Consider the following 24447-nt stretch of genomic DNA (forward strand, 5'->3'; position numbering starts at 1 on the left):
CGCATTCTTCTACATGATAACCGCCAGTTGTGCCAGCACCATTTGTTGAAAATGCTGTCTTTTTTCCACTGCATGGTTTTAGCTCCCTTGTCAAAGATCAAGTGACCGTAGGTGTGTGGGTTCATTTCTGGGTCTTCAATTCTATTCCACTGGTCTACTTGTCTGTCACTATACCAGTACCGTGCAGTTTTTATCACAATTGCTCTGTAGTACAACTTTAGGTCAGGCATGGTGATTCCACCAGAGGTTCTTTTATCATTGAGAAGATTTTTTGCTATCCTAGGTTTTGTGTTATTCCAGATGAATTTGCAAATTGCCCTTTCTAATTCGTTGAAGAATTGAGTTGGCCTTTCTCTACACAAAGGATAAACAGGCTGAAAAAGAAATTAGGGAAACAACACCCTTCACAGTAGTCACAAATAATATAAAATACCTTGGCATGACTCTAACTAAGAAAGTGAAAGATCTGTATGATAAGAACTTCAAGTCTCTGAAGAAAGAAATCAAAGAAAATCTCAGAAGATGGAAAGATCTCCCATACTCATGTATTGGCAGGATCAATATAGGGAGTTCTTTTTATCCTCCTTAAAGGCTGCGATCATCTTCATGAGATGAGATTTTAGGTCATTATTTTGCTTTTAAGGAATGTTAGGGTATCCAGGGCTTGCTCTGGTGGGAGATCTGGGTTCTGATAGTGTCATATTGCATTGGGTCCTGTCAATTATGATCTTGTGATTGCCTCTGGCCATCTGGTTATCTCTTGTGTTAACTGGCCTGGGTGTGGCCTGGTTGTCTTTGGAGGCAGGTAGAGATCTGTGACCTGGGTTAGAGCAGGTCTCCTTGGAAGCAAGCAGTGCTATCTCTGGTTAGGGTGGCCTGCCTGTGTTGTGGTTACTGTGGACCTCCTGTGTCCCTAGTTATTGTGGACTTCCTGGGAGTATGGTGTGGGAGGGTATCTGTCTGCTGGTCTGGCCCGGGTAGAGAAGGGGACCAGAAGAAATATGGAGCTTGGCAGGGCGGGGAGGTCCTGCGTCAGCTGGGCTCTGTGGGTGAGATTCTCACCTGTGTCTTTGGTTACTTCAGACCTCCTAGGGGGCACACAGACTGTGTAACATTGGGCAGGTATTGGCAGATGATCTGGCCACTAGAGCTGTGTTTAAAGGGGGGAAATGAAAATACAAATCTATGTAAGTCCTATTGCATATTACCATCACTTCCTTACTTCTGATCCTTCCCAGCTGCTATATCTCATGTGACTAAAATATATGCCTCTAGAACTGTTGTTTCTAATTTTACAAAACTAGGACCAAATGTACAAGTCTTTTCTAACCCGCTTCCTTCTTAGAAGCAACAAAAAAGTCCCTGCATCTGGCACTTGGTACCCTACATTATTAGATCGCATTTCTATGCCTGCCTTGGCACCTTGCACACCAGCAGTAACTGTGCATGGCTTTTCCTCTGCTCTTAGGTTGGCAGCCTCGATGGTTCCTTCTCTGTGGGGGAATACTGTCCTATTACGACTCTCCTGAGGATGCCTGGAAGGGTTGCAAAGGGAGCATCCAGATGGCAGTCTGTGAGATTCAAGGTGAGTGACCAGGCAACTTGGAACCTTCAGCTTTCTTTGTACCGCCCTAGAAGAATGAAAAAGTACTGGCCCCTGAATGCCTTTCTCTGCTGCTCCTGCAGGACACACAGTTGTCCTTGAAAGTGGAGAGATAGAAAGACAGTTGTTCTTGAAAGAAAGCCTTTGGAAAAAAAACCCTAAAACTGCAGCCAGCTCTTTCAGGATGTGTTAAGAACTGGTCAGAATAAAGAGAGCAACATCTTCACACTCAGCCTGTGCTCATTTCTTACCTGCTTCCCTGGGGCAGTGACTGTATGTGAGCCTCCAGTGATTTTAGTGTAACATCAAATGCCTGTGTGTTTAAATTAGGATAGGCAACATACCCACCTTCCAATCAAAATAAGAAAATACCTGCAGGGACAACGAATAGCCTTTACTTCTTGGCTTTAGAATCTTGAGGTGGTGTGATGTGTGGCTGAAGAGAGTACTATTAGATGGGGTTTGGGGAGGGTGAAGAAGAATGTATTTTGCTAGTTTCTTCTCTGGAAGAATTCTGAGGAATACCCACACCCCACACTGAGTGCTTAAGAGAATCAGAAAGGGGCAAATGTGTTCGTGATTGTTTTGCCATAACTCCAAGGAAATAAAGATTGTACCCTTGCTCATTAGCAGGTATGTTAGTCTGGATTCTGTTGCCACAATAAAATACCCAAGGCTGGGGGTGATGTATAAGGAAAATAATTTTATTTAGCTAACAATATTGGAGTATGAAAGTCTAAGTAAAACAAGGCTAACTCTGGTTAGGGCACACTGGGTGAATCATACTGTGGTACATGGTATCATGATAATAGAGTGTAGGGGAGGGAGGTATCACATAGAAAGCCTGAGAAACCTGGGAGGAGCCTTTGTTCCTGTGTAATGACCCCCGCAAGTACTAATCAGAGTCTGTGAGAACAAACAGTGTGGCCACCAATGACTTCCTACTAATCTGCCGTCTTAAAGGTCCTATGCCATCTGATGGCAGGCCTGCATCTTCTACTGCCTACTGGAACTGTCTCCACACGCCAGCCTGGGGGTTCAACTGTGCCGTGTGAGCATGCTAGGCTTTTGGGCTTAGAATAACATACTTTCTATATTCATGAGGGCAAAGGAAGACTCCTGCTCCACCCTGATAACAAGGTTCAATTGGATAAGAGTGTGTGTGTGTGTGTGTGTGTGTGTGTGTGTATTGGGAGGGCAGAGGAGCAGGGTAGACAATGGCTGCAAGGTCTTGATTGGTGACTTGAAACCAATTACTCTTCTTTTTTTTTTTTTTTGACAAGATTTCTTTATTGTGTGGTTCTGATTGGCCTGGAACTCACTTTGTAGACCAGCTGGCCTTTACGTCCTGAGTGTTAGGATTAAAGGTGTGTGCCAGTATACCCTGCAAGGTTTCCCTTCTTAATCAGCATAGCTGTCTAGAACAGATAAATGAACAGAACTTAGTGTTATAAGAAGTTGGTGAGAGGACTGGCCCTTCTCTCTGAAGAAGCTTTCAGGAGGCTAGGAGAGAGAGTTCAGTGGTTAAAGGCACTTGCTACCCAGTGGTGGGGCCTGGAATTTAGATACCAACACCCATGTAATCATAAGCCAGGTATTTTGCACACTCCTGTAACCCCAGGTCTGAGGAGGAGAGAGGCAGGAGGACCTCTGGGCATAGTGGCTTTTACCTTAGTGGTGAGAACACACTCTCGGGCTCAGAAGTAGTTGGAGAGATAGAGGAGAGTAGCTGATATTCCCTGGCCTCAGTATACACAGACATATTAACCCCCACATACACGTGCCCACAGAAGCATATAGGTACATAAAGATTAAATCTTAGCAAAACTAAACAAGAAGCTGGGGGGGGGGGNGCCCAGATAGCTGTTCCCGAGCCTGACCTTCTTTCTTGCCCCAAGTTCATTCCGTGGATAACACTCGCATGGACCTCATCATCCCCGGGGAACAGTATTTCTACTTAAAAGCCAGGAGTGTGGCAGAGAGACAGCGGTGGCTGGTGGCTCTGGGATCTGCCAAGGCCTGCCTGACAGATAGTAGGACTCAGAAGGAAAAAGGCAAGTACTGACGGTCCCCTTGTCTGAGATCCTTGGAAATCACCCACTGCTATTTCTGGATCCCCTTGCCCAGCTTTTTGTGTCATTGAAATGCTATGTATGTAAGCAGTATTGACTCAGGGTTCTACCTAATTACAATTTTGCTTTCTTGGTGTGGTAGACAACATGATAACTTTGGAGCCAGATACACCTAGGTTAAATGATTGGTATTGGTACTTCACTTTCACTGGCTGTACAATTCTGCCACAAGTCACTTAGTTTTTCTGAGCTTTGTTCACCTCGTCTTTGAGAAGGTGATAGTATCTGCCTTGGAAGGATGACTCTGTGATCTGGTAATGACATGAAATGGTATCACAAAGTTCGGTAAAGAGTAGGTAACCAGAGACGCCTAGGGATCAGGGTGTTCTCTGCAGTGTGTGCCTGCTTCCCACTGTCTCCCAGGTGGGTGCTTGTTGATTCCATTTGATCTGAGCAGCACGGTGGACCTTCTTCTTTGCCCTTGGGTAAGAGTCTTGAGGCTTACTTCCTGGCCCCTAACTGCTCCTGTCACTGTTTTACCATCCTATATGTACACCTGCTGCACTGAGGGAACCTTTCATGTGACAGATAAGGTCCTAACTCTTGGAGTAGGCCCAATAAAATGACCTCTTCCTTGGTTGTGTTGGTGCTAAATCAGGGACAAATTCTCGAAGCTGTTGGCTGACTCAGAGTAGGTGATGTGTGACATTCTCAAGAAAATAGAAGTGACAGCAATTGTTAATGATCCCTCAGTACCAAGGTGGCTGCAGAGCCTTGCTGGTAATGGCCACGTGCCATTAACCCTGACAGACACATGTGAACTAGTGCTCAGACAGAACACTGTTCCAGAGCACAGCACTAGGACAGGAGCACTAGGACCGCATATTACAGAGAGGCAGACTCAGACAGTTCTCAGGAGAGGGGTTCCCACAAACTCTCTTTCTTTCTGAACCAGTGATTGTTCAGGATGCTGTCTGAAGAAATAGTTGGGATATGCCCTCTTTGCATTTCTGTTCCTCTGATACCTATCTCCTGTGAAACACACGCTGGAAACCTCACTCGAGGCCCCAGTTACTTCACTTCTGTGCAGCTTACTGACCAGGAAATGGCTGTTCCTTCTGGTAACCACTTTACCTTTGTTGTTGTTAATTTAGAATTTGCAGAAAACACTGAAAACTTGAAAACCAAAATGTCGGAGCTAAGACTGTACTGTGACCTCCTTGTTCAACAAGTAGATAAAACAAAAGAAGTGGCCACAGCCGGTGTCACTGACTCTGAGGTAAAGCATTGTTTTAGTGACGTTACTGATACTATACACAAAGGTAGTGTCAGATTGTCTATGGGCATTTATTCTCCAGTAATTGCTGTTTTGGACTCAGTTGTTTTTTAGAAGAACGTGGCAGAGTTCAACACAGAAATGCATGCTTCCTCACCCTTGAAGGAATTTAGGATTAATCTATAACATTTGAGATCTTTAGCTTTAGTACCAAAAAAAAAAAAAAAAAAAAAAGATGTTACTAAAATTGTTTCTTCCCAGTCAGCATGACTTTTTAAACACTGACCTGTTTGCTTATGAGTGATTCCTGAGGTGTCAGCATGCTGTCTATCGTGGTGTGCCTGTTGCTCTTGGTGAGACTGGCAGGCAGGGTTGCACTCTGTCACAGGAAATGTGCCCTGAAACAGCCCCACGCTCCCAGAGGTGGGGACAGGACTCCACCTTGCTCCTCCTCCCTCCCTTCCTGTCTTCCCTTCTCCCTTTCTTTTTTCCTTAAGATAGGATTCACTATGTAGTCAGTCAGTTTGGAACTCCAGATTCCTAGTGAAGCTTGCTGAGTGCTGGGATTATAGATGTGTGCCACCATGCCCAGCTAAGGACTGACAGCTTCAGCACGGATTTGTTAATAAGGCTGCCATCAGCTCATCCTAAAGCACCAGAGAAGCTGTTAGGCTGTGTGTGAAATCACTTGCCTTGACTGAGAGCAGCTGTGATCTACAGCTTGAGGAATGCAGATGGTATGTATGCATAAGAGTGGACTGGAGGGATGGCTCAGCAGTTAAGAGCTCTGACTGCTCTTCCACAAATCATGAGTTCAATTCCCAGCAACCACACGGTGGCACACAAGCATCTGTAACGGGATCTGATGCCCTTTCCTGGTGTGTCTGAAGACAGCTACAGTGTACTCACATATATAAAATAAATAAATCTTTAAAAAAAAAAAAAGAGTGTTAACTCCTTCTCTTAAGCATTGGAACACCATGGTACTAATACTGTTCTGAAATCTTGTTGATAAAACTGGTTTAACTCACTTTCATTCACTTCCTTTGGCTTCATCAACTGTCTGTTGTGGGTAGGATATTGTGTTTGTGGAGGAGGGGGAAATAGATAAAAGCCATTTCATCCCTTTTCTTACAAGGTCTATAGTCTAGAGCAAGGACAGTCTGAATGTCAGGATTGAGGAAGCATCATTGTTGTTTAGTGTTTAGAAGCCAGGGGTGCTGCTAAGCATAATGAGCAGAATTGTGCCTCACTCCTGCATACGGACAAACTGACTGACCCACCAACCAACCAACTGTCTTAGTCACTATACTATTGCTGTGAAGAGATACCATGACCAGGGCAATGCTTATAAGCTTGTAAATGCTAAGTTAAATTAAGCATTTAGTTGAGGGCTTGCTTATAGTTTCAGAGGTTCAGTCCATTATCACAATAACAGGGAGCACAGCGGTATGCCGGCTGATATGATACTGCAGAAGTAGCTGAAAGTTCTACATCTGGATCCACAGGTTTCAGGAAGGGAGAGACACTGGACCCGGGTTGGGCTTTTGAAAGTTCAAAGCTTACCCACAGTGACACACCTACTCTAATAAGGCCACACTTCCTAATTCCTCTCGAGGAAATGCCACTCTCTGGTGACTAAGCATTCACATATATGAGCCTATGGGGGCCATTCTTATTGAAACCACCACACAAACACACGCACACACATACTAACCAATCCAAAGTCTCAGTGGTGCCAAGGTAAAAAGCCTGCTCTAGACAGATGGAAAATCTTGGACACAGCTCTGTAATTGAAGAAAATGCTCACAGTGAGAGCCTTGGGAACTTCATTCACAATCACAGATCACCTGGGACCTGTATTAGAAATCCACGTCATCTCCTTGATCCCTAGTCAAGAGTGTGGTTTCAGAAATTTCACGAACAACTTACTAATATCAACATCCAGAAGCAAAACAACTAGAAAATTAAGCTACCTTAAAGACAAAAGTACCTACTAGGTGTTAAATGAATTTTGGTTGCCTCAAGCCCTGCAGTCATCGCTCTGAGAGCAATTGATGCACAGTGCCTGCATCTCTGCCCAGCACCTAGCATGGTGCTAGCTTGGAGTCCGGAGTCAAAAGAAGCTGCCATTAGCTGGAACAGTGAGCAAATAAATTGTCAGAATAGCAAGATGTATACGAAAATGGATAGCTTGGCCTAATTGGTTTGTGTTATCACCGATATGCATATTTATCTAGCAGTATGTTGGTTGGGTACATTAGCACTGTGTGCGAATATAAACCTCTCAGGGTGTAACTCCACTGAGTTTCTCATTTTGTAGCAAGACAAAACTTTCTTCTGGTTGTTACATAGGAGGGAATTGATGTGGGAACCCTGCTGAAATCGACCTGCAACACTTTCCTGAAGACCTTGGAAGAATGCATGCAGATTGCAAACGCAGCCTTTACCTCCGAACTGCTTTACCATACACCCCCAGGGTCCCCTCAACTAGCGGTGCTTAAGTCCAGCAAGGTAAAAGCCCAGCTCCCTTTCTGTCCAGCAGCCGTGTGGCAAAGTTTAAGGATATAATTGTCATGCCTGTTTGAGAGTAGTTTGCTTTCTGTCCACTTTTGTGTCTGCCTTTGGTCCCATGTCTCGTTTGGGTATTTTTAGCAGTTTGACCCCACATAGTTTTCTACTATAACCTCTTCTCTCTAACTTCATAGAGTCTTCCCTAGATTAGTGCTATCCTACCTAGTCACGGTCAGCCTGACCCCTCCATTAGCCAAGAGTCATGAGTGTAAATTGGATTTTATCTAAACCTTTTGGTCATTTCCTCATGGCCTGTAAGCTAAGACCAAACTTTGTAGCCTCTTCCTGTGTCAGCTGCTCCCCCCCTTCTCCGAGTCCCCCTCCCCGTGCCTAGCCTGAACGTGCCATTGCTTATGCCATCTTCCAGTGCTGAGCATGCTGTCGCTGTCTCTGCTTCTCTCCTAGGTCAGCCCCTATTTATCTTCCCTTAGTCTTCTCTCAGTGCCTAGGTTGGGCTAAGAGGACCTCCTCTCATACACTCCCTGTTTCAGCTCTAACTTCTACTGAAGTTGGCTTAAGGGCAGAGATTCTGTCTGCAGTGCTTACCTTCATATCTTTAGTGTTAGATTCAATACTGCAGCACAATTTGCTGTCAATGCTAAAAACCGCTAACACAGTATAAAGAAAGCTAGTCATTAGGAATTGGGCTGTGGTAATGAGATTTTTCAAACCCCTATCTTCCTTTCCTAAGAAATTTGGGTGCACCTTTATTGGACGAGACCTAGGATTCTTTCCTTGAGGAGGGCAATATACATTCTGTCTCTAGTGACCACTTTCTTATGTGATGATATTCTAAATAACACTCTGTTGAAGTTTGAACACATAAACTTTCATTTCTTTGTTTTTTCTTTTTAAAGATGAAACATCCCATCATACCAATTCATAATTCATTGGAAAGGTATAGTAACTTTTATTTTTCTTCTTTCTAAAAGTTAAAAGTCATTGTGTTCCTTGTTTTTTAAAAAAGGAGTGGTATAGTGAACGGTGATTTGCGATGGTGTCAGAAGCAAATGACCTGACTTCCATCTATGAGACGCTAAACCACAAGTGGATTTGGCAGAAATGGGCAGATGTGGCCATTTCCCTAGGAAATGAGTCTTGTCAGTACATCCACTAACTTTGTCTAGAGCGGCTGAGGCTTGGAACTTCTCTTGAAGAAGAGCTGAATGTTGATTTCAACATGCCTTTCCCCAGGGAACGAAGTGTTGTTGCTCTGTCTCATTTAGAGATGGAGTCTTAGTAGCACATAATTCAGAAGATAACTTGCTAGCAAAATATAAACTACACTTGATCTTAGCCAAAAGGCCGTGAAGCGATACAAAATAGAAACTAATACCTTCCTCTAAATGATTCTTTGATTTAAAAAATGTATACACAACTGCAAGTTTATGTAGCTCAGAGGTACCGTGCTCATCTAGCACGTATGTGCCCTGGAGTCTGATCTAAGTGTCACCAAGAATGGAAAAGCTTCCTGTCTCACTATTGTCAGGTCTTTACTTATGAAAATAAAATAAAATAGTGTGGCACTTCTGTGAATTGGCACAGTGCAGATTATCCTTTTAAATTGTTAACAGTCCATCCCTTAATATGCTGTGTACGTGTATGTGTTTTGAATCCTTATTACAAAGATTGTCCTCAATTTGGACATTGCTACTTTTTTCCGTTTCAAATATTTTTACTAAAAACATTTTTATGAATTTCTATTTCTTTAAGATTGGCTTTATCTATGTTTACATTTTGAGGTGTGGGTTTGAAATGTATATTTTCTTTGTCTAGAATCACTGTGTACCTTGGATGCTGTTCTGTTACTGCTTGAAGTTGACTTATAATAATATATTACATCCTTTTAGCAGAGGCAGTTGTTTCATTTAAATGTTAAAGCGCTTTTTTCTGCTGCCCTGATGTGTGCTCAGTCCCTTGGGATATGCTGTGATCCTCCTGTGTGCCTTTCTCAGAGACTTTCTGCTGGCCACAGCTTGTCACTTCAGACAGTTAACTGCTAAGCAAACATGTTTAAGTAGCCATGTGTCATTAAGAAAAGCCTCCCAGGGAGAAGTTGAAGAAAGCCAAGTAAGTGTTAAATGTGGCACCTGGAGAAAGCCTATTATAAACTAAAGACTGTCTTGAGCATTTCCTGATGTTGGTGGAAAACCAGGAGATTGGGTCACCTCAGGGTACAGGAAAAGCCACTAACACTCCTCTAATTATTTATTTTTTAGAGGGTCTTAATCTACAGCCCAGGTTAGCCTAGGATGATTGTAGCCTTTTTGCCTCAGTCCCCCAAGTAAAGGGATTGCAGGAATGAGCAGCTTTACTCACACCCAACTTTAGTAGTTTGCTTACTGTATTTGCCTTGTTGTCTGTGGGAAATGGAAAGGTTTGGCTTAGTTTTAAAAAAAAAATCCCCTTAATCAGTGTTTGGTGGCTGTGGACCCCCTAGCCCTTAGAGCAACATTTCTCAACCTGGGGGGGGGGCAGGTCACAGCCCCCATTTGGTCACATATCAGATATACACATGAGAATTCATAAACAGTAGCAAAATTATAGTCATGAATTAGCAACAAGATAATTTTATTGTTGGTGTTACCACAACATGAGGAATTGTATTAAATGATCACAACATTAAGAAGGTTGAGAACCACCTTCTGGGCAGCCTGTGGCAAATTATATTTTCTTTTAAACAATTTGTTTTAGGCCGATGGAGTTAAACAGTTGTGAAAATGGATCGCTAAGTATAGAAGTAAATGGTGATGAAGAAATCCTAATGAAAACCAAGAGTTCCTTATATTTGAAATCCACAGAGGTGGATTGCAGCATCTCCAGTGAAGAAAACACAGATGATAATGTGACAGGTAACGTCAAAAGAAAGTCTGCCTAGCTGTGCTGAGTAATAGATTTAGGGTCTGCCTAACACACAGGGTGGACACAGATAGAGCTTGGCCTCCAAACAGTGTGCTGCGGACCTCCTAAGGGAGCTTGCTAATGCAGGTCACGGAACTGGCCAGCATCTGTTACCCCATCAGACACTATGTGCAAATAAAATACAGTATTCTGGTGCTGATGCTTGTGGCTGCGTTTTGGTGGGTGTAAATGGTTCACTGACTCCCATCATACCTCAGTATCTTTTGAACACAGACTGCAGTGTCAGACTTGGTGTGTCACATTAGAGCAGCTAAGTTTTTTCAATCTCCTGGTTTCTAGTGAGGCCTGAGGATGTCACAGTTTACCAACCACCAAACTTCTATGTGTTTATCAAGCCAAATTTCAGGTAATACCTGTGTAGTTGAGAATTCTGTCCTTTCAGATTTACTAATTGCACTGCCACTAATCACAAAGTCCTGTCTTCATATTGGCCAGATTAACTATAATAGAACTTATAGCTGTGCTAAAACTGCTTACTAAATTATTTTAAAATCAGAGTACTTAACTGAAATAAAGGAAGTTCTTTCTTTATCAGGTGTCTTAAAAGATTCTGTGATTTTCTAGCCAAGTCATTTTTGTTTTTGTTTTTTTTAATATGTTAATCCTAGAATATGTTAGATATTGATCTAAGAAAGCAACACATAGCCCTTTAAAGTCTAATGTCTTGAATAAAGATTCCCTATAGGAATCTGTGGTCACAGACCAATCAGATTTAAGGTAAAAGCCTTTGAACAGGGTTCTTTATGATACGACTGTCAGTTCTCATGTGTTGTATTTATACTAAGTTGTCCAAACCTGATTAGTAAATAGTATGATTGCTCTAAGGGAATAGTCTGCTTTTTACAACCATGTGGTTTTGATCAGCAATCCATAAATAGCATTGCTTTAATGTCCTTTCCTATTTGGAAGTGTCTGTGTGACCTAGGTAAGCACTGAACTCAGCAGCATCTCTAACTCACGTCCAAATGCAGCCTGGCCACACACACACTCTGTCCATGAAGTGTAGCTCACGCTTTTCTCCAGCATAACTGTCCGGAGCCTTCGTAAACAACAGAATTGGCAACAAAAGCCGTATACATGTAAAAACCAGGACAGTAAATAAAGGCATTTGTTTCTAGTGTGAGTCTTGAAGCAAGACAAACACCTAAGCCCATGCATACTAGGTAGCAAGTTTGTACAACCCTGTACTGCCAGGAACAGCTGAAAAAGCACCACTACAAGTCTTGATTTAGGATTGACAAGGAAATTTTAGCACGTGGGTCAGTCCATAAACACAGAATATGCTTACAACCAGGACTGACCATTCATAGGAGAAAGACTTTTCAAACCACTATAATTGATACTATAAGGTCCTTAAAATCAGGTTTCTAGAGCCAGCAAGATGGCTCAGTAGGTTAAAGCCTTTGCTACTAAGCCTGATGATCCAAGTTGGATCCCTAGAATGCATATGGTGGAAGGAGAGAGCCAACTCCTGTAAGTTGTTCTCTGACTATACACACATACAAAATATATAAGTAAATATAAAAACAATTCATAGTTTTGAAGAATACTGAATGATAGTGGAGTAATTGTGATGTGCACTGATGAGTGAAGACAAGGTCTACACGAGCTCTTTCGGGGTGTGGGTATGAACAGCTCATCCTGTCCTGTGCTTTAGACATCTTCACTAATGAGTATGTGTTCATTTTTACACTAACTCTATGAGAACTTAGTGATAGGCCTCACTTCCTTTGTAGTCCATGGGGAGATAATGAAGGAAGATGGCGAGGAAAGCCTGGAGAGTCATGACAAGGATCTGGCACAGCCTGGATCAGACTCGGTTTGCTTGCCAGAATCTCCCTGGGAAGACAATGAAGAAGTTATTCCAACTTTCTTCAGTACTATGAATACCAGGTATTTTGGGCCCTTTAAACTCCCTGGCAGTTTGACACTAGTTTCCGGTTTTAGAAATCAGTTTGTGCTGGTGTAGTCTAAGAAATGAGACCAGCACTTCATATTTACCAGGTGGAGGGGACGAATGGCTTGGGTTATGAGGGTGGATTCTCTGGAGAATTATGTTAATAGACTGTTTCATAATAGAAAAGTCATGTCTGGGGCTACTCATGAAATCAGGAAAGTGGTTTTCCCTAAAAAGCTGTTTCTGTGACATCTGTGAACTGCAGAGTGCTGATGTGGTTTTAATCTTCCATCCTCAATGTCACCAAATTGTTCAGCTTTAGTGACATTGAACTCGTGGAGGACAGTGGCATTCCCACAGAAGCATTCTTGGCATCCTGTTATGCAGTGGTTCCCGTCCTAGGTAAGACTGCTTACAGTGGCCTTGTAGCCATTACTTTCTGGACTTTTTTCACAGGATAAATATTCCGTATTGTGTACAATACGTTGACTCTTCTTAGCTTCCTCTTGACATCACATGCCACACAGTGAAAGCTGTCTGTCTTCAATACTCTTGCATTTCCCCATTCCATTGCTAATTGATGGAGCTATTGACTCTAGGATGGGATAATGAAAATAGGGAATTCTAGAAAATAGACATACAAGCAAAAGTGAAGGTAGTTCAGGAACAGGCCTTCAAACCTGTCAGTACTGAGGGGAGATGCCTTACTAAGTGAAAGGAATTTCTTCAAAGATAAATACATTTATATATGTGTTAAACATACACATACGTTAAATTTTGTTTAGTATAAAGTCAGGAATATTGTTAACATATTGATATTTACTGTATGATCTGATGCATGTCTTTGTTTCTCATGTGTAGGAGTGTGTGTTTACATGTCTGAGTGCACATAGATGTCCAGGCCAGAGGTTGATGTTGGGTGTCTTCCTCCATTACTCTCCACTTGATTTACAGTGATAGGCAGATTCCACAGCCTCCTGCTTTGACATGGGTTCTGGGGACTGAACTCTGGCCTTCACACCTGTGCAGGTGTCCCACACTCGAGCCATCTCCCAAGCCCTACTCATGTCTCTTTAATTAAAGTATAGCTTGCATCTAGAACTTAAGGGTTATGATTGTCAATTTTGATAAACCTATGTATTCTACACCCCTACCAAAATAGAGAACACTTTCATCACCCGAGAACATTCCCTGTGCCAGCTGGTTCATCATCCACTGTGAAGCCTGGTTCTTGTCACCATAGTTTAGTTTTTCCTTGTCTGTGCATATGGAATCCTGTTGTCTACTCTTGTATTTGGCATTTCTCACTATGCATACTTAGAGATTTATCTTTGTGGCGTGTATTTCTTGTTCTCTTGTGTATCTGGGACAAGAACTCATGGTGTTACTGAGCAGCATGGCCTGCGGGAATGTCTGTCACATGCGCAGTGGCACTCACAGTTGTTGTGTGCTGGGTTCTCGTTGCTTCCCCTCTTCTCACTCGCTGCTGTGGGACTTGGGCTTAGGCCTTTCTCATATTCAGTGGCCCTCATTGGAGCTTTAGTTTACCAGCTACCACAATATTGAGTACATTATCATACAGTTCTTGGCCACTGCAGTATTTTTTGTGGCCCAGGTTTAAAGTTGATTGATTTCATTTTATTACTTGGAGTGCTATTACTGAGGATGGCTCTGTTACTGAATTTTGAAGATTCTTTAAATATTCCAGGTAAAATCCCATTATAGATGCATGACAGACATTTTCCTTCAGACTCTCACCTTCCTGTTTATAGTTTATCTTTTTATGGATCTGTGACTTTCGTGTTAATGTTTTTAGTTGTCTTAAATTTACTTTTAATCAAGGGTCATAAAGATACGCTCATGGTTTTTCTAGATTTTTACGTTTACATTTATCATGCATGTACAGCTGTGTGTGCATGTGCATTAAGTATGCGTATGCACAGGCCAGAGGACAGTCGTGGGGGGTCTTTCTTCCTTATGCCAGCCACTTTTTTTTTTTTTTTTTTTTTTGAGACAAAGTCTCTTACTGGCCTATAGCTAAACACGTAGGCAAGGCTGGTTGGCCAGAGGGCCTCAAGGATCTTCCTGTGTCTTCCTCCCAGGGTCCTTCCCATTTTTTGAGACATTGGGCCTGTGACACCATGTCTGAGGCCCCTCCTCCATCCATGGGCTCTAGGGATTGAATTTGGGTGCTCACTCTTGTCAGGCGGGGACTTTACAGACTGAGCCATCTCCTCAGCTATGGTCCATGCTGGGATTACTTCATGCATGCATTGTGATGCTGGGATTGAGGGTCATTTTGTCTTCATCACAGTCTAGTTATTTAAGGACCATTTGTCAAGAGAAGCAACCACCATGATTTCTCCTCTTACATTGCTCTGGCTATCTGCTCCAGAACCTTCAGGCCTATAAATGGTCTCTTTCCTGACCCCGGGATTGGTTTGTATCTCCTTAGTATCTTAAGATTCCTAATTTTGTTCCTTATCATGATTGTTTTGGAAATTCTAGGTCCTTTGCAGATCTGTATAATTTTAGTTTTAAATTTCCTATTAAAGGGCCACTGGGATTTTTATTAAAGCTGCATACATTGAATTTGTAAGCCCAATCTGGGGGAAATTAATGTCATTCACAACATTATATCTCCTAGTCCATGAGTATGATATATATGTGTGTTATGTATTTGATGCATATACTTTAGTCATTTTTATTTTCTCTAATGTTATGTATAACTGTGTTTTATTAGGAATAATTTTGGACTTTATGGGTTTGATGCTATTTACATAAATATACATAAATATTCTGTATACATAAATAAATGTAGATACATTGATTGTTGTATGCTGGTAGTTGTTCTTATAGTCATTGTCTTAGTTAGGGTTTTATTGCTGTGAACAGACACCATGACCAAGGCAAGTCTTATAAAAACACATTTAATTGGGGCTGGCTTACAGGTTCAGAGGTTCAGTCCATTATCATCAAGGTGGGAGCATGGCAGTATCGAGGCAGGCATGGCGCAGGCAGAGCTGAGAGTTCTACGTCTTCATCCAAGGGCGGCTAATGGAAGACTGACTTCCAGGCAGCTAGGGTTAGGGTCTTAAGCCCACACCCACAGTGACACACCTACTCTAACCAGGTCACACCTATCCAACAAGGCCACACCTCCAGATGGTGCCACTCCCTGGTCCAAGAATATACAAACTATTACAGTCATGAATCAGATAATTTTATTAAAATGCTTTTTCTGCAGCTATTGAAATTTATGTTTTTCTGATAATTGCCTATATAATGAGTTATGTTCTTTACATTCATTCACTCCTGTTTTGCTGTATTTCTATATTCTTTACCTATTTTCTGTTTTCTTTTTTTCCTCTTTTAATTCTCATTTCCTGTCTTAGAGCCAATGAAGCCATTGTTCTTTAGCACACTGTTTTATTTCACATTTGGGGTTCTTTTTAGCTGCATCATTTTCTACCTTTTTCTTAAAAACGATCAATCAGATAATTTTTAGAATTTATTTTTTTCTCTTCTGTTTTTATGCTATGCCTTAAAAGTAAAATTTATGTTTAGTAAATATAAATAATTAAAATTATATAAAGTTAGTAGTATAGTCAAATCACAAGTAATATAAGTTTATAGAAGCTACATTAATATAGCAAAATAAAATTTAATATATCTTACATAGCAGCATATCTAAAATGTCATAAACATGGAGTCAGGTTCGAGAGCCATTAGTGAGGTTTTCTGCATTTTTCCTTTGGTGCTACGTCTTTAAAAACCGATAGGTATTTTAGGCTTACAATTCACTTCAGTTTGGACTTTGCAACATTGAATGTACTAAATAGTCACACATCTATTGCTGCCGCACTGGGCAGTGTACCAGCCTTTCAGATGGGCACTCTAAATCGATGAGAGGTGCTTTCATCAGACCTGCCACGTAGGACCTCGTCACAGAGACACATCTCAAAGCAGTGAGATAGAAAGCTGATGGCCAAGTCCAGAGTCTGAGTAATATTGGGGAAAATAGCTTCTAAATGTATTATTATGATGCAAATATTTTCTAGTATAATAATATGTTTCCTAAATTTTAAAAAAAACAAAACACCTTTTTCAGAATTATTTTTGATCCTTTTATTTTTTTCAGACAAACTTGGTCCCACAGTGTTTGCTCCTGTTAAGATGGATCTTGTTGGAAATATTAAGGTGAATATAAAGGAGAGGGGGAATCATTCACACTGGGAAGTTTCAGTAGAGGAATAACTGCTATGCAGTAGAGGCAAGCCTTTAGTAGGCTGACCGCTGGATCAGTGGGGAGTCATGTCAGCAATGCGTGTATGCATTTTGGGGTTAAACAATAATAAAGAAACTGGTGATGTCACAGTTTGCAGCTGCCACAGCTGCCCTGGTTTGTTTGGTTTCCAGAAGGTAAATCAGAAGTACATAACCAACAAGGAAGAGTTTGCTACCCTGCAGAGGATAGTGCTGCACGAGGTGGAGGCCGGCGTCGCTCAGGTTAGGAACTCAGCCACCGAAGCCCTCTTGTGGCTGAAGAGGTAAGGCAGTCAGCTGGAGTCAGCTGGAATGCTGCTCACCCCGGCTCAGGCTCAGCTCAGCTGGAACGCTCACAGCTCACAGCTCACACCACCGGTGCCTTTCAGAGAAGCTGTGACCAAAGCTGTAACCTTCTGTGGGAAGTCTGCTGAGCCAAGCATCGGCCCCATAGTAATACATGTTGGTAATATTGCTAGTATTTATAAGAGTTTTAGGCTGGAGAGCCAATGAGGTTCTCTTAAATGAGCAGCTTTCTGCTTCAATGGCAAAGCCTGGGAAAACACTGAACTCAGAACCAGAGTTTCTGGACTGCTAAGTCTGGTATGGGGCTCTAGAATTTTCATTTTTAATGAATTCTAGATGATGCTAATGCTATAGCACCATAATTTGAAAAATGTTTTAGAGATGGCAGAGAGGGTGAGGGGAGTGTCCAGAACTTTCTAACAGAAATGGCAGGGAAGCTGTTCAGGAAGGATGTCTGTCTGTCCTGCCCTCTCCCTACCTTGCTTGAGATACTGAGATGAACTTTGAAAATAATATTTCTTCCTCTCTTTAATTTTAGAGGTCTGAAATTTCTAAAGGGATTTTTGACAGAAGTGAAGAATGGAGAAAAGGATATCCAGACAGCACTGAGTAAGTGTGCCTCATATTCTGATAGATCTGCAATTAGACTTGAGATAGCAACCCTGGAAATGGGACAGAGTATATGGAGACATTCTACTTTGAGTTTAATTTTCTTTTCCTTTTTAAATTAATTTCACTTTTATTCACTGCTTCTTATATGCTTTCTTAAGGGCTGATGATGTATGTGGTTTACCTAGCGTGTCTGAGACCCTGAGTGTCATCCCTTGTCATAAGAAGAAAGGAGTAGAGGGAGCGGAGCAAGGGGTCCGTGCAGTGCCTGGGTCAGCTAGGGCTGATGTGTTAAAGATCTGAGCATCATCCTAACCCATATGAGATGAGTTCTCCTAAATTAGTCTATAGGAGTCTATATTTGAAGAGAAGCTCAGTTTAGAGCACATGAAAGAAGGTGGACGGGGAACTCATGGGGAGTTGCTGTGGAGTGAGATCAGGGGCCACCTGCCATCCTGCATTGCTCCACATGTCCATCTTGTAGTGACAGAGCCAAGACTGCAAGAAAGGCCTTTGTAAGAGGAGATTGAGCTGTATCTCCAGCACGGTGCTGTAATTACAGCATGTAGGTGCTTACTAAATAAATACTGCTATGTGGGTTGTGCGTTGATGCATCCTCACAGTGTACTGATAACAACATGGCTGAGTTCTCACTCTGGACCTGTGAAAATCATGTTAGTTTGGTGTTATTGAGATAGGGTGTCACAGAATATATAGCCCAGGTTGACCTCCAACACTTAATCTCTTAGGTACTGGAATGCAGGTGTATGCCACCACAGCAGGCCTGGCCTAAGTCTTGGAGTATGTGGAAGGAGTGAAAATCTTGTTACTCTAAAGCCTGGATTTCTGCAGTGTTGAGACAAAGTCAGACACTAAGTAGCCATGGTTATAAACAGAAAAATAAGTTAATTCCATTGCTTTGGAGAGGGTGGTACTTTTTTTCAGTTTCCAAGGGGGCATCTTCAGAGACTGAAAGCATTCTAGGCCTAGATAAGATTGTATGAGCTAGAAGCTTCCAGGACTAGGCATACATTAGCAGACAGAAGGAGCCTCAGAAACAAGAGTTACATCAGGAGAATAAAAGTTACATTTACAACAGGCAAGCGCTCTGCCCACAAGCTACACACTCCCCCAGCCCTTGATCTACAGACAGGACCCAGAAGATGTTGACTCTGTGACGAGAAACTAGGGAGGACAGATGTTGCTCTATGACTAAATTATCATAGCCAGCGTTGGCTCTGCTCTCCCTTCCCCATCCTCCCTTTGGTGCTGTTCTATGAGTTCTAAAGTTTCATTCTGACACTCAGGCTTATTCCAGAGGGCTTCTTCTTAAAATGATGTCTTAGTAATAACCCTGGTTTCCACTGCCATTCAGTGTGAAAAATGATGGCAGGTACCCTAGCCATCCCCTCATCAGACACAGCTGCAAAGACACTGTGTCAACAGATGGGATTTCATTTTCAATTCTTTGACTATTTCCTGCCTACATGTGTACGTGTGCTGTTTCCTGCCTACATTGTATTTTGCTATTTCCATCCCATACTTCCTCTGATCCTCTTCCATTCCTGATAAACACTTCTCCACAAATTCTCCTCACACTCTGAATTCCCTCGGAAGTATAAATGCCAGTTTCAGCAGGAGTCTGGAGAAGCCTGTCACAGACCCAAGCTCTATGAGCTCTGGTCTGGCAGTGCATGCTAAGGCTCATAGGCAACCCGGGCAGGCTTGCTCACCCATGACAAACGTGGCCTTAAGAGGACATTTACATAAAGATGTTCAGACCCCAAAGGCTCCTTGATGCAGATTTCTTCTGGGACAGTGGCTTTGCTTGTCTGTTAAAAACAACAGTCTCTGAAGTGAAGCCTGCTATCTTGTCTGACTTGAGTTAAGGTAGAAATGTAGGTAAAAGAGTATATGTATATAACTATGTCTTTACTTCTGGAATTTGCTTTGAGACTACAAAAGACAGACTTTTGTTATCATTATTTTTTTCACAAAGAATAAACATTTTTGTAAGAATTATTTGATGTGACACAAATGCCCCAAATTGTCATTGCTTTCTGTTCTTGGGAGAGTCACTTCCTTTCTGGGTCTTTCATTTCTTCCTTTGTAAATGGAAGAGAAAGTCAAACAGAATGATAAGGCTTTCCATTTAGAAATTTATAATGAGTCTCTGGGGAACAGACACATCTCACGAATTGGGAGAAGGTCATTTATTTTATTTTTGTTATTTTTCAGACAGAGTCTCTCTGTGTAGTCCTGGCTGTCACTGTATAATCCAGGCTGGCCTCAAACTCGGAGAAATCCACCTGCTACTACTGCCTTCTGAATGTTGAGATTAGAGATGGGCACCACCATATCAGGCTCATTTATTCCTTTTAGAGGCCTAAGAATACTGCTGGATTATAGAGCATGCAGTATGAAAATACGTGAGAACTGCCATGAGGATTGATGCTTCTCATTATCTGATCTTCTCTGTGTAGCCAGAATAGACCAGGCTTAGACTTCTTCTTCTTTTAATACAGCCTAAAAGAGACTATTTCTCTGGTATGTTGTGTGCTAGTTAAGTCTTCTGGTTTCTTGATCTAAGAGTTTGTGTATGTGAGTTTACATGTGTCAGGGTACACACATGCTACATTGTTCTTTCTGTATCTTCTCCATTGGGTACTGAAAGTCAGGGAGGGAAACAGTAACGTTTTCAGAGCTGACGCTGAACCCTACCGAAGTAACTCAAAATCCATGGCTTGGTGGATAAAGACCTTCACGGTTTGATCCAACTCCTGCTCACAGTTGTGCAACTTGGCCAGGTTCCATGGATCTTTCTTGTCTGCAACTGTCACCTTTCCTTCTCTATACCCTATCCTGCCTTCAGGATGCCCAAAGTCCTCTGTCTGGTACACCCAGGCTGGCTTAGTCTCTGTTCCTTTGGCACTATGTACAAACCTCTGTTTAGCAGTAAGCTGAAAATCCCATTTGTCATACAAATGTATCTTATATGATGATGGCGAGATAAAAGACTAACTCCTTCTCAGTCGAGTTCCTGAGGGCAGAAGAGTGACTGAACTCAATTCACCTGAGCTCCATTGCTCTGCACAGCGAGTGGAATGCGACACTCACTCCTTGCTAAGTAGAACAGCTTTCACTGTAGGTGAGCAGCGCCGATTATTTACAGTGGCAGTTAATACTCTGCATGGATTAGGGTCACAGGAAAGTAAGGAGCCCCACTGCCTTCCACAGTAACTACTGGTCCCTGTGTCTCCGTAGATGGCTGAGAGGGTTGGAAGTGTGGCTATCTTACTTGGTTTCCTTTCCTGCCTGCACTCACCATTTTCAAGACATCACCAAAACCCTGGGCACCATCTAAACTTCCCACGTGCCATCTACAGAGTCAGCTAAGTTTCTGGTTTACACCAGCGATAAGTGTCTTTAACCAGGTCCTAGCCTGCTTAGATTATTTGCCTAAGAAAAAAAAATAAATTTAATATTGGGTGTGCCTTGCAACTGTCTAAGAACTTCTGCATATTTGTATTGAATTTTTAACCCTTCTGCATGAGCTCCACACTGATGCTGACATCTCATCCTGTTTCAGACAAGGGATAGCCAAGGGTATCGGTTGTATTTAAAACCTAAGTCCTTATAGATAAAAGTATGTTATAACATGGATTGAAGCATTCTTTTATAGAAATACATTTTGCACAAATTCAGATTGTGCAAAATGGAAATGGTAACTCTGAAAAACACTGAAAATTTTTAATAAAGCCTTATCCAAAAAAATTGAAATAAAAGTTGCCTAAAATTCCGTAATTTCAAAGCTGTAGAAGGCTCCATGCCCTCTGAGCTGCAGCTCCATGCCAATGCTTACTTCCCAGCCAAGTGCAGTGTCCTGTGCTCTGCAATGCTTTCCCCACATAGGAACTCATACTGTGGGCCTGGTGTCTGTCTTCTTGCTCCTGTCAGAGCTGAGCATGATACTGCAGCCTATCACAGCATCACCTAAGTCTTCACCAAGTGGCACAGTAGCTGCACTAACACCGGATTAGCCCAGGAAAGTAAATAGGTTTGCAACAGAAAACTTAGATGTGCTCAGGCAAAACCTGGAGATAGAGATCAAGCCACCCCTGTGGTGAGATGTACAAATAACTCAAGAATGCCATAAACTCCTGGAATGCCATGTAGTAGACATGGATGCAACATATGAGGAAAGTGCATGGCGAGCTGCAGACGGATGGCTTCCAAGCATGCATCTAGTCTGTGGGAATGGTGCCCAGTCAGCTTTAAGTGTTTTATACACTGTTGCCCAGTATTTCAGAAAGTGGATTCCCTACATAAAATGCCATCCTTGACTCCTGGAAGTGTTTAAATTAAAATTATTATATACAAGTTTTTAAATCTCACTTTAAAATATCTGGATCAAAAATAATAGGCAGTTGTCGTTAGCATAATACGTGTGAATGGCTTTATTAACAGTTTTCCACGATTACCTTATAACTAACTCCAGGCCATCCTCTCCAGACATTTTGTTTGTTGGAAGGACAATCTGTTTTGTTTTGAGACACAGTCTCCCTCTGTTGCTTAGACTGACCTCTTTTTTTGTTTGTTTGGTTTTTTTGGCACAAGTGATTCTCCAGTCTCAGCCTCCTGAGTGACTGGAACTGTGGGTGTATATGCTACACATTGCTTTTCTGTAGCATTTTTGGGGGACTCAGGCTTCTATACTGTATATCGAGGGTTACTAAGAGAATTAAGACAAATGTTTGTTATCTCAGGAGTAAACATTAGAATTGTCAAGAATTAGAGATGACTTCACTGACTGGAAGATGGGTAATTAGAGAAGTATCTAAGCCTGGCCCAGAAGTGAGCCTGCATTTCAAAGAACAATGGTTTAAAGTCATTGCATAGTTTCAGTTGTATTTAATGATAATTTTCTTTATCTTTTTCTCTCACCTTACTGTGTTATATGTGAAATTTTCCCACTGTGATAATAAACTGAAGTTCAGATACAGTGACCCCAGTATAGGTGAAAATTTCTGTTTGTGTTGAAAGAAAAGAAGCCAGTAGTTAGCATATATTAAACGGTGTATTATACAAATCACATTGACATCTTACCATCCACAAAATCTCTTTCTTTTCAAGATAACGCATATGGCAAAACATTACGGCAACACCATGGCTGGGTGGTTCGAGGAGTTTTTGCGGTAAGTCAATCCTGTCTCCTAGAGTTTGCATAATGAGCAAGGTGCTGTATTTGTTAACATCAGTGGTTCTCAGCCTGTGAGTCAAGACCCATTGAGGAGCATGGAACCACCCTTTCACAGGAGTTGCACATCAGACATCCTGCATATGAGATCTTAACATGGCAGTTCATAACAGTAGCAAAATTACAGTTATGAAGTAGCAACAAAAATAATGTTATTGTTGGGGATCACCATACCATGTGGAACTGTATTAAAGGGTCGCAAACCAGAATAACTAGTTCACATGGTCTTTTCTGCTTGCTTTAGTTTTGGAGACAAAACCAAAAAAATCAGCTCATTTATGTTTATAGGCTTTGAAATGTGAAAATGTCAGCAATAGAAAATGTCTCACAAAGACTAGCTAGCAAAGACTTAATGAGAGAGAGCGTTTCAGTGACACTGGAGTTGTGCCTCTGACGTGGTTGTCTGCAGAGAAGAAAACAAACCGAGCTGGTTAGGCTGTGGCCTCAGATCCCACCAAGGAGAGATTAAGCCCAGTGATGAGTCCCAGCTAACAGCTCCTCTGCTGCTCATTAAGTTCACTCCCAGCTCTTAGTTCAGGTTTTTCGAGTTTTGGGTTTTGTTTGTTTTGTTTTGTTTTTAGTTGGATTTTATCTTCAAATATTAATTGTGTGGGTATGTGTCACCAGGCAGGGCTAGCAATCTCTTCTTAAACAGTTATTGTAACAATGAGGATATTAGACATTTGTGTGTGTGTGTTTGCCTGGTACCTAGCATCTCCTCCTTCCTGGCATTTTGCTTTACCTTCTTAGCTTTTAAAAATACATTTTATTAAATCTTTCAAATACTGGCCTAGTTTATATATTACTTTAAATATATAGTTCTATTTATACATGTTTATCTTTATATACCCACATGTTTATGGTATGTATGTAATTATGTAAATTCATACTTTTACATTTAGTTTATAGTATAATTATGTAGTCCTTGTTACTAGATTCTGTGATGACTTTTGTTGCTATTTGTGGATCAAGCCCTCAGCCTCAGTTGCCAGACGAGCCCCATTGCTCTAGTCCCAGTTAAGACCATTTCACTATCATGAGAGTCTGAGATAAAATACTATTATTAGTGGCTACGTAATGCATCCCACAGTTTGCTTCATCCTCTGTAAGAAGTGCAAGCCACCTGTGAGTTTGTTCTTAGCTGTGGCACAGCATCTGTTCACATACATTATTTTTACTGAAATTCTTATTCCCTAAAATAGACTACTGAAGGAATTGCCTATCAAACACCACACATTGCATTTACAGGTTACAGTTTGGAGTATTTATCACACACTACACATTCTGGGAGACATGAAGTTATTGCTCTACTAACACTGAGGTTCTCTAATTTTCCCTGTTAAGAACAGAGACCTGAGACACAGAGAGAGAACCCATCTTTGGTCATTGATGGCGTTGGACAGTATCTAGTGTTTGATGCTTACGGTATTTAAGGAACCTGTGATTTCAGGCATTTTGCCTCAGCTCACAGTTACTCCCCAAGACATCCGTACTTTGGAAGGCTTATTCTAATGTGTCAACTAGCCAATCTCAGTGGCTCAGAGAAAACATCTTTCCATCCCTGGAATTTGACTCATTTGCCAGCCAACTAGTGAACTTTTATTCTCAAACACATCCCATCTGAACAAATGCCAGCCAAGGTTCTGCCACCAGCTTGTTGATACC

General features: G+C 41.7%; 1 protein-coding gene across 2 annotated transcripts in view; it reads left to right on the forward strand.

Annotated features, from left to right (window-relative positions):
- The window catches only part of Plekha8 (pleckstrin homology domain containing A8), a 46827-nt gene that overhangs the window by 18812 nt on the left and 3568 nt on the right, over positions 1–24447 (forward strand). For both annotated transcript variants that reach the window (XM_021165136.1, XM_029478744.1), the window contains exons 2-13: positions 1469–1585; positions 3502–3657; positions 4830–4954; positions 7307–7465; positions 8383–8423; positions 10220–10377; positions 12184–12340; positions 12661–12746; positions 16486–16544; positions 16764–16894; positions 17455–17525; positions 22659–22720. In XM_021165136.1, the coding sequence (XP_021020795.1) occupies positions 1469–1585; positions 3502–3657; positions 4830–4954; positions 7307–7465; positions 8383–8423; positions 10220–10377; positions 12184–12340; positions 12661–12746; positions 16486–16544; positions 16764–16894; positions 17455–17525; positions 22659–22720 (1322 nt within the window). The remainder of the gene's footprint in view (positions 1–1468; positions 1586–3501; positions 3658–4829; positions 4955–7306; positions 7466–8382; positions 8424–10219; positions 10378–12183; positions 12341–12660; positions 12747–16485; positions 16545–16763; positions 16895–17454; positions 17526–22658; positions 22721–24447) is intronic.

This window comes from Mus caroli, chromosome 6 (assembly GCF_900094665.2).
Source record: "Mus caroli chromosome 6, CAROLI_EIJ_v1.1, whole genome shotgun sequence".
In the NCBI taxonomy this organism is placed as follows: Eukaryota; Metazoa; Chordata; class Mammalia; order Rodentia; family Muridae; genus Mus; species Mus caroli.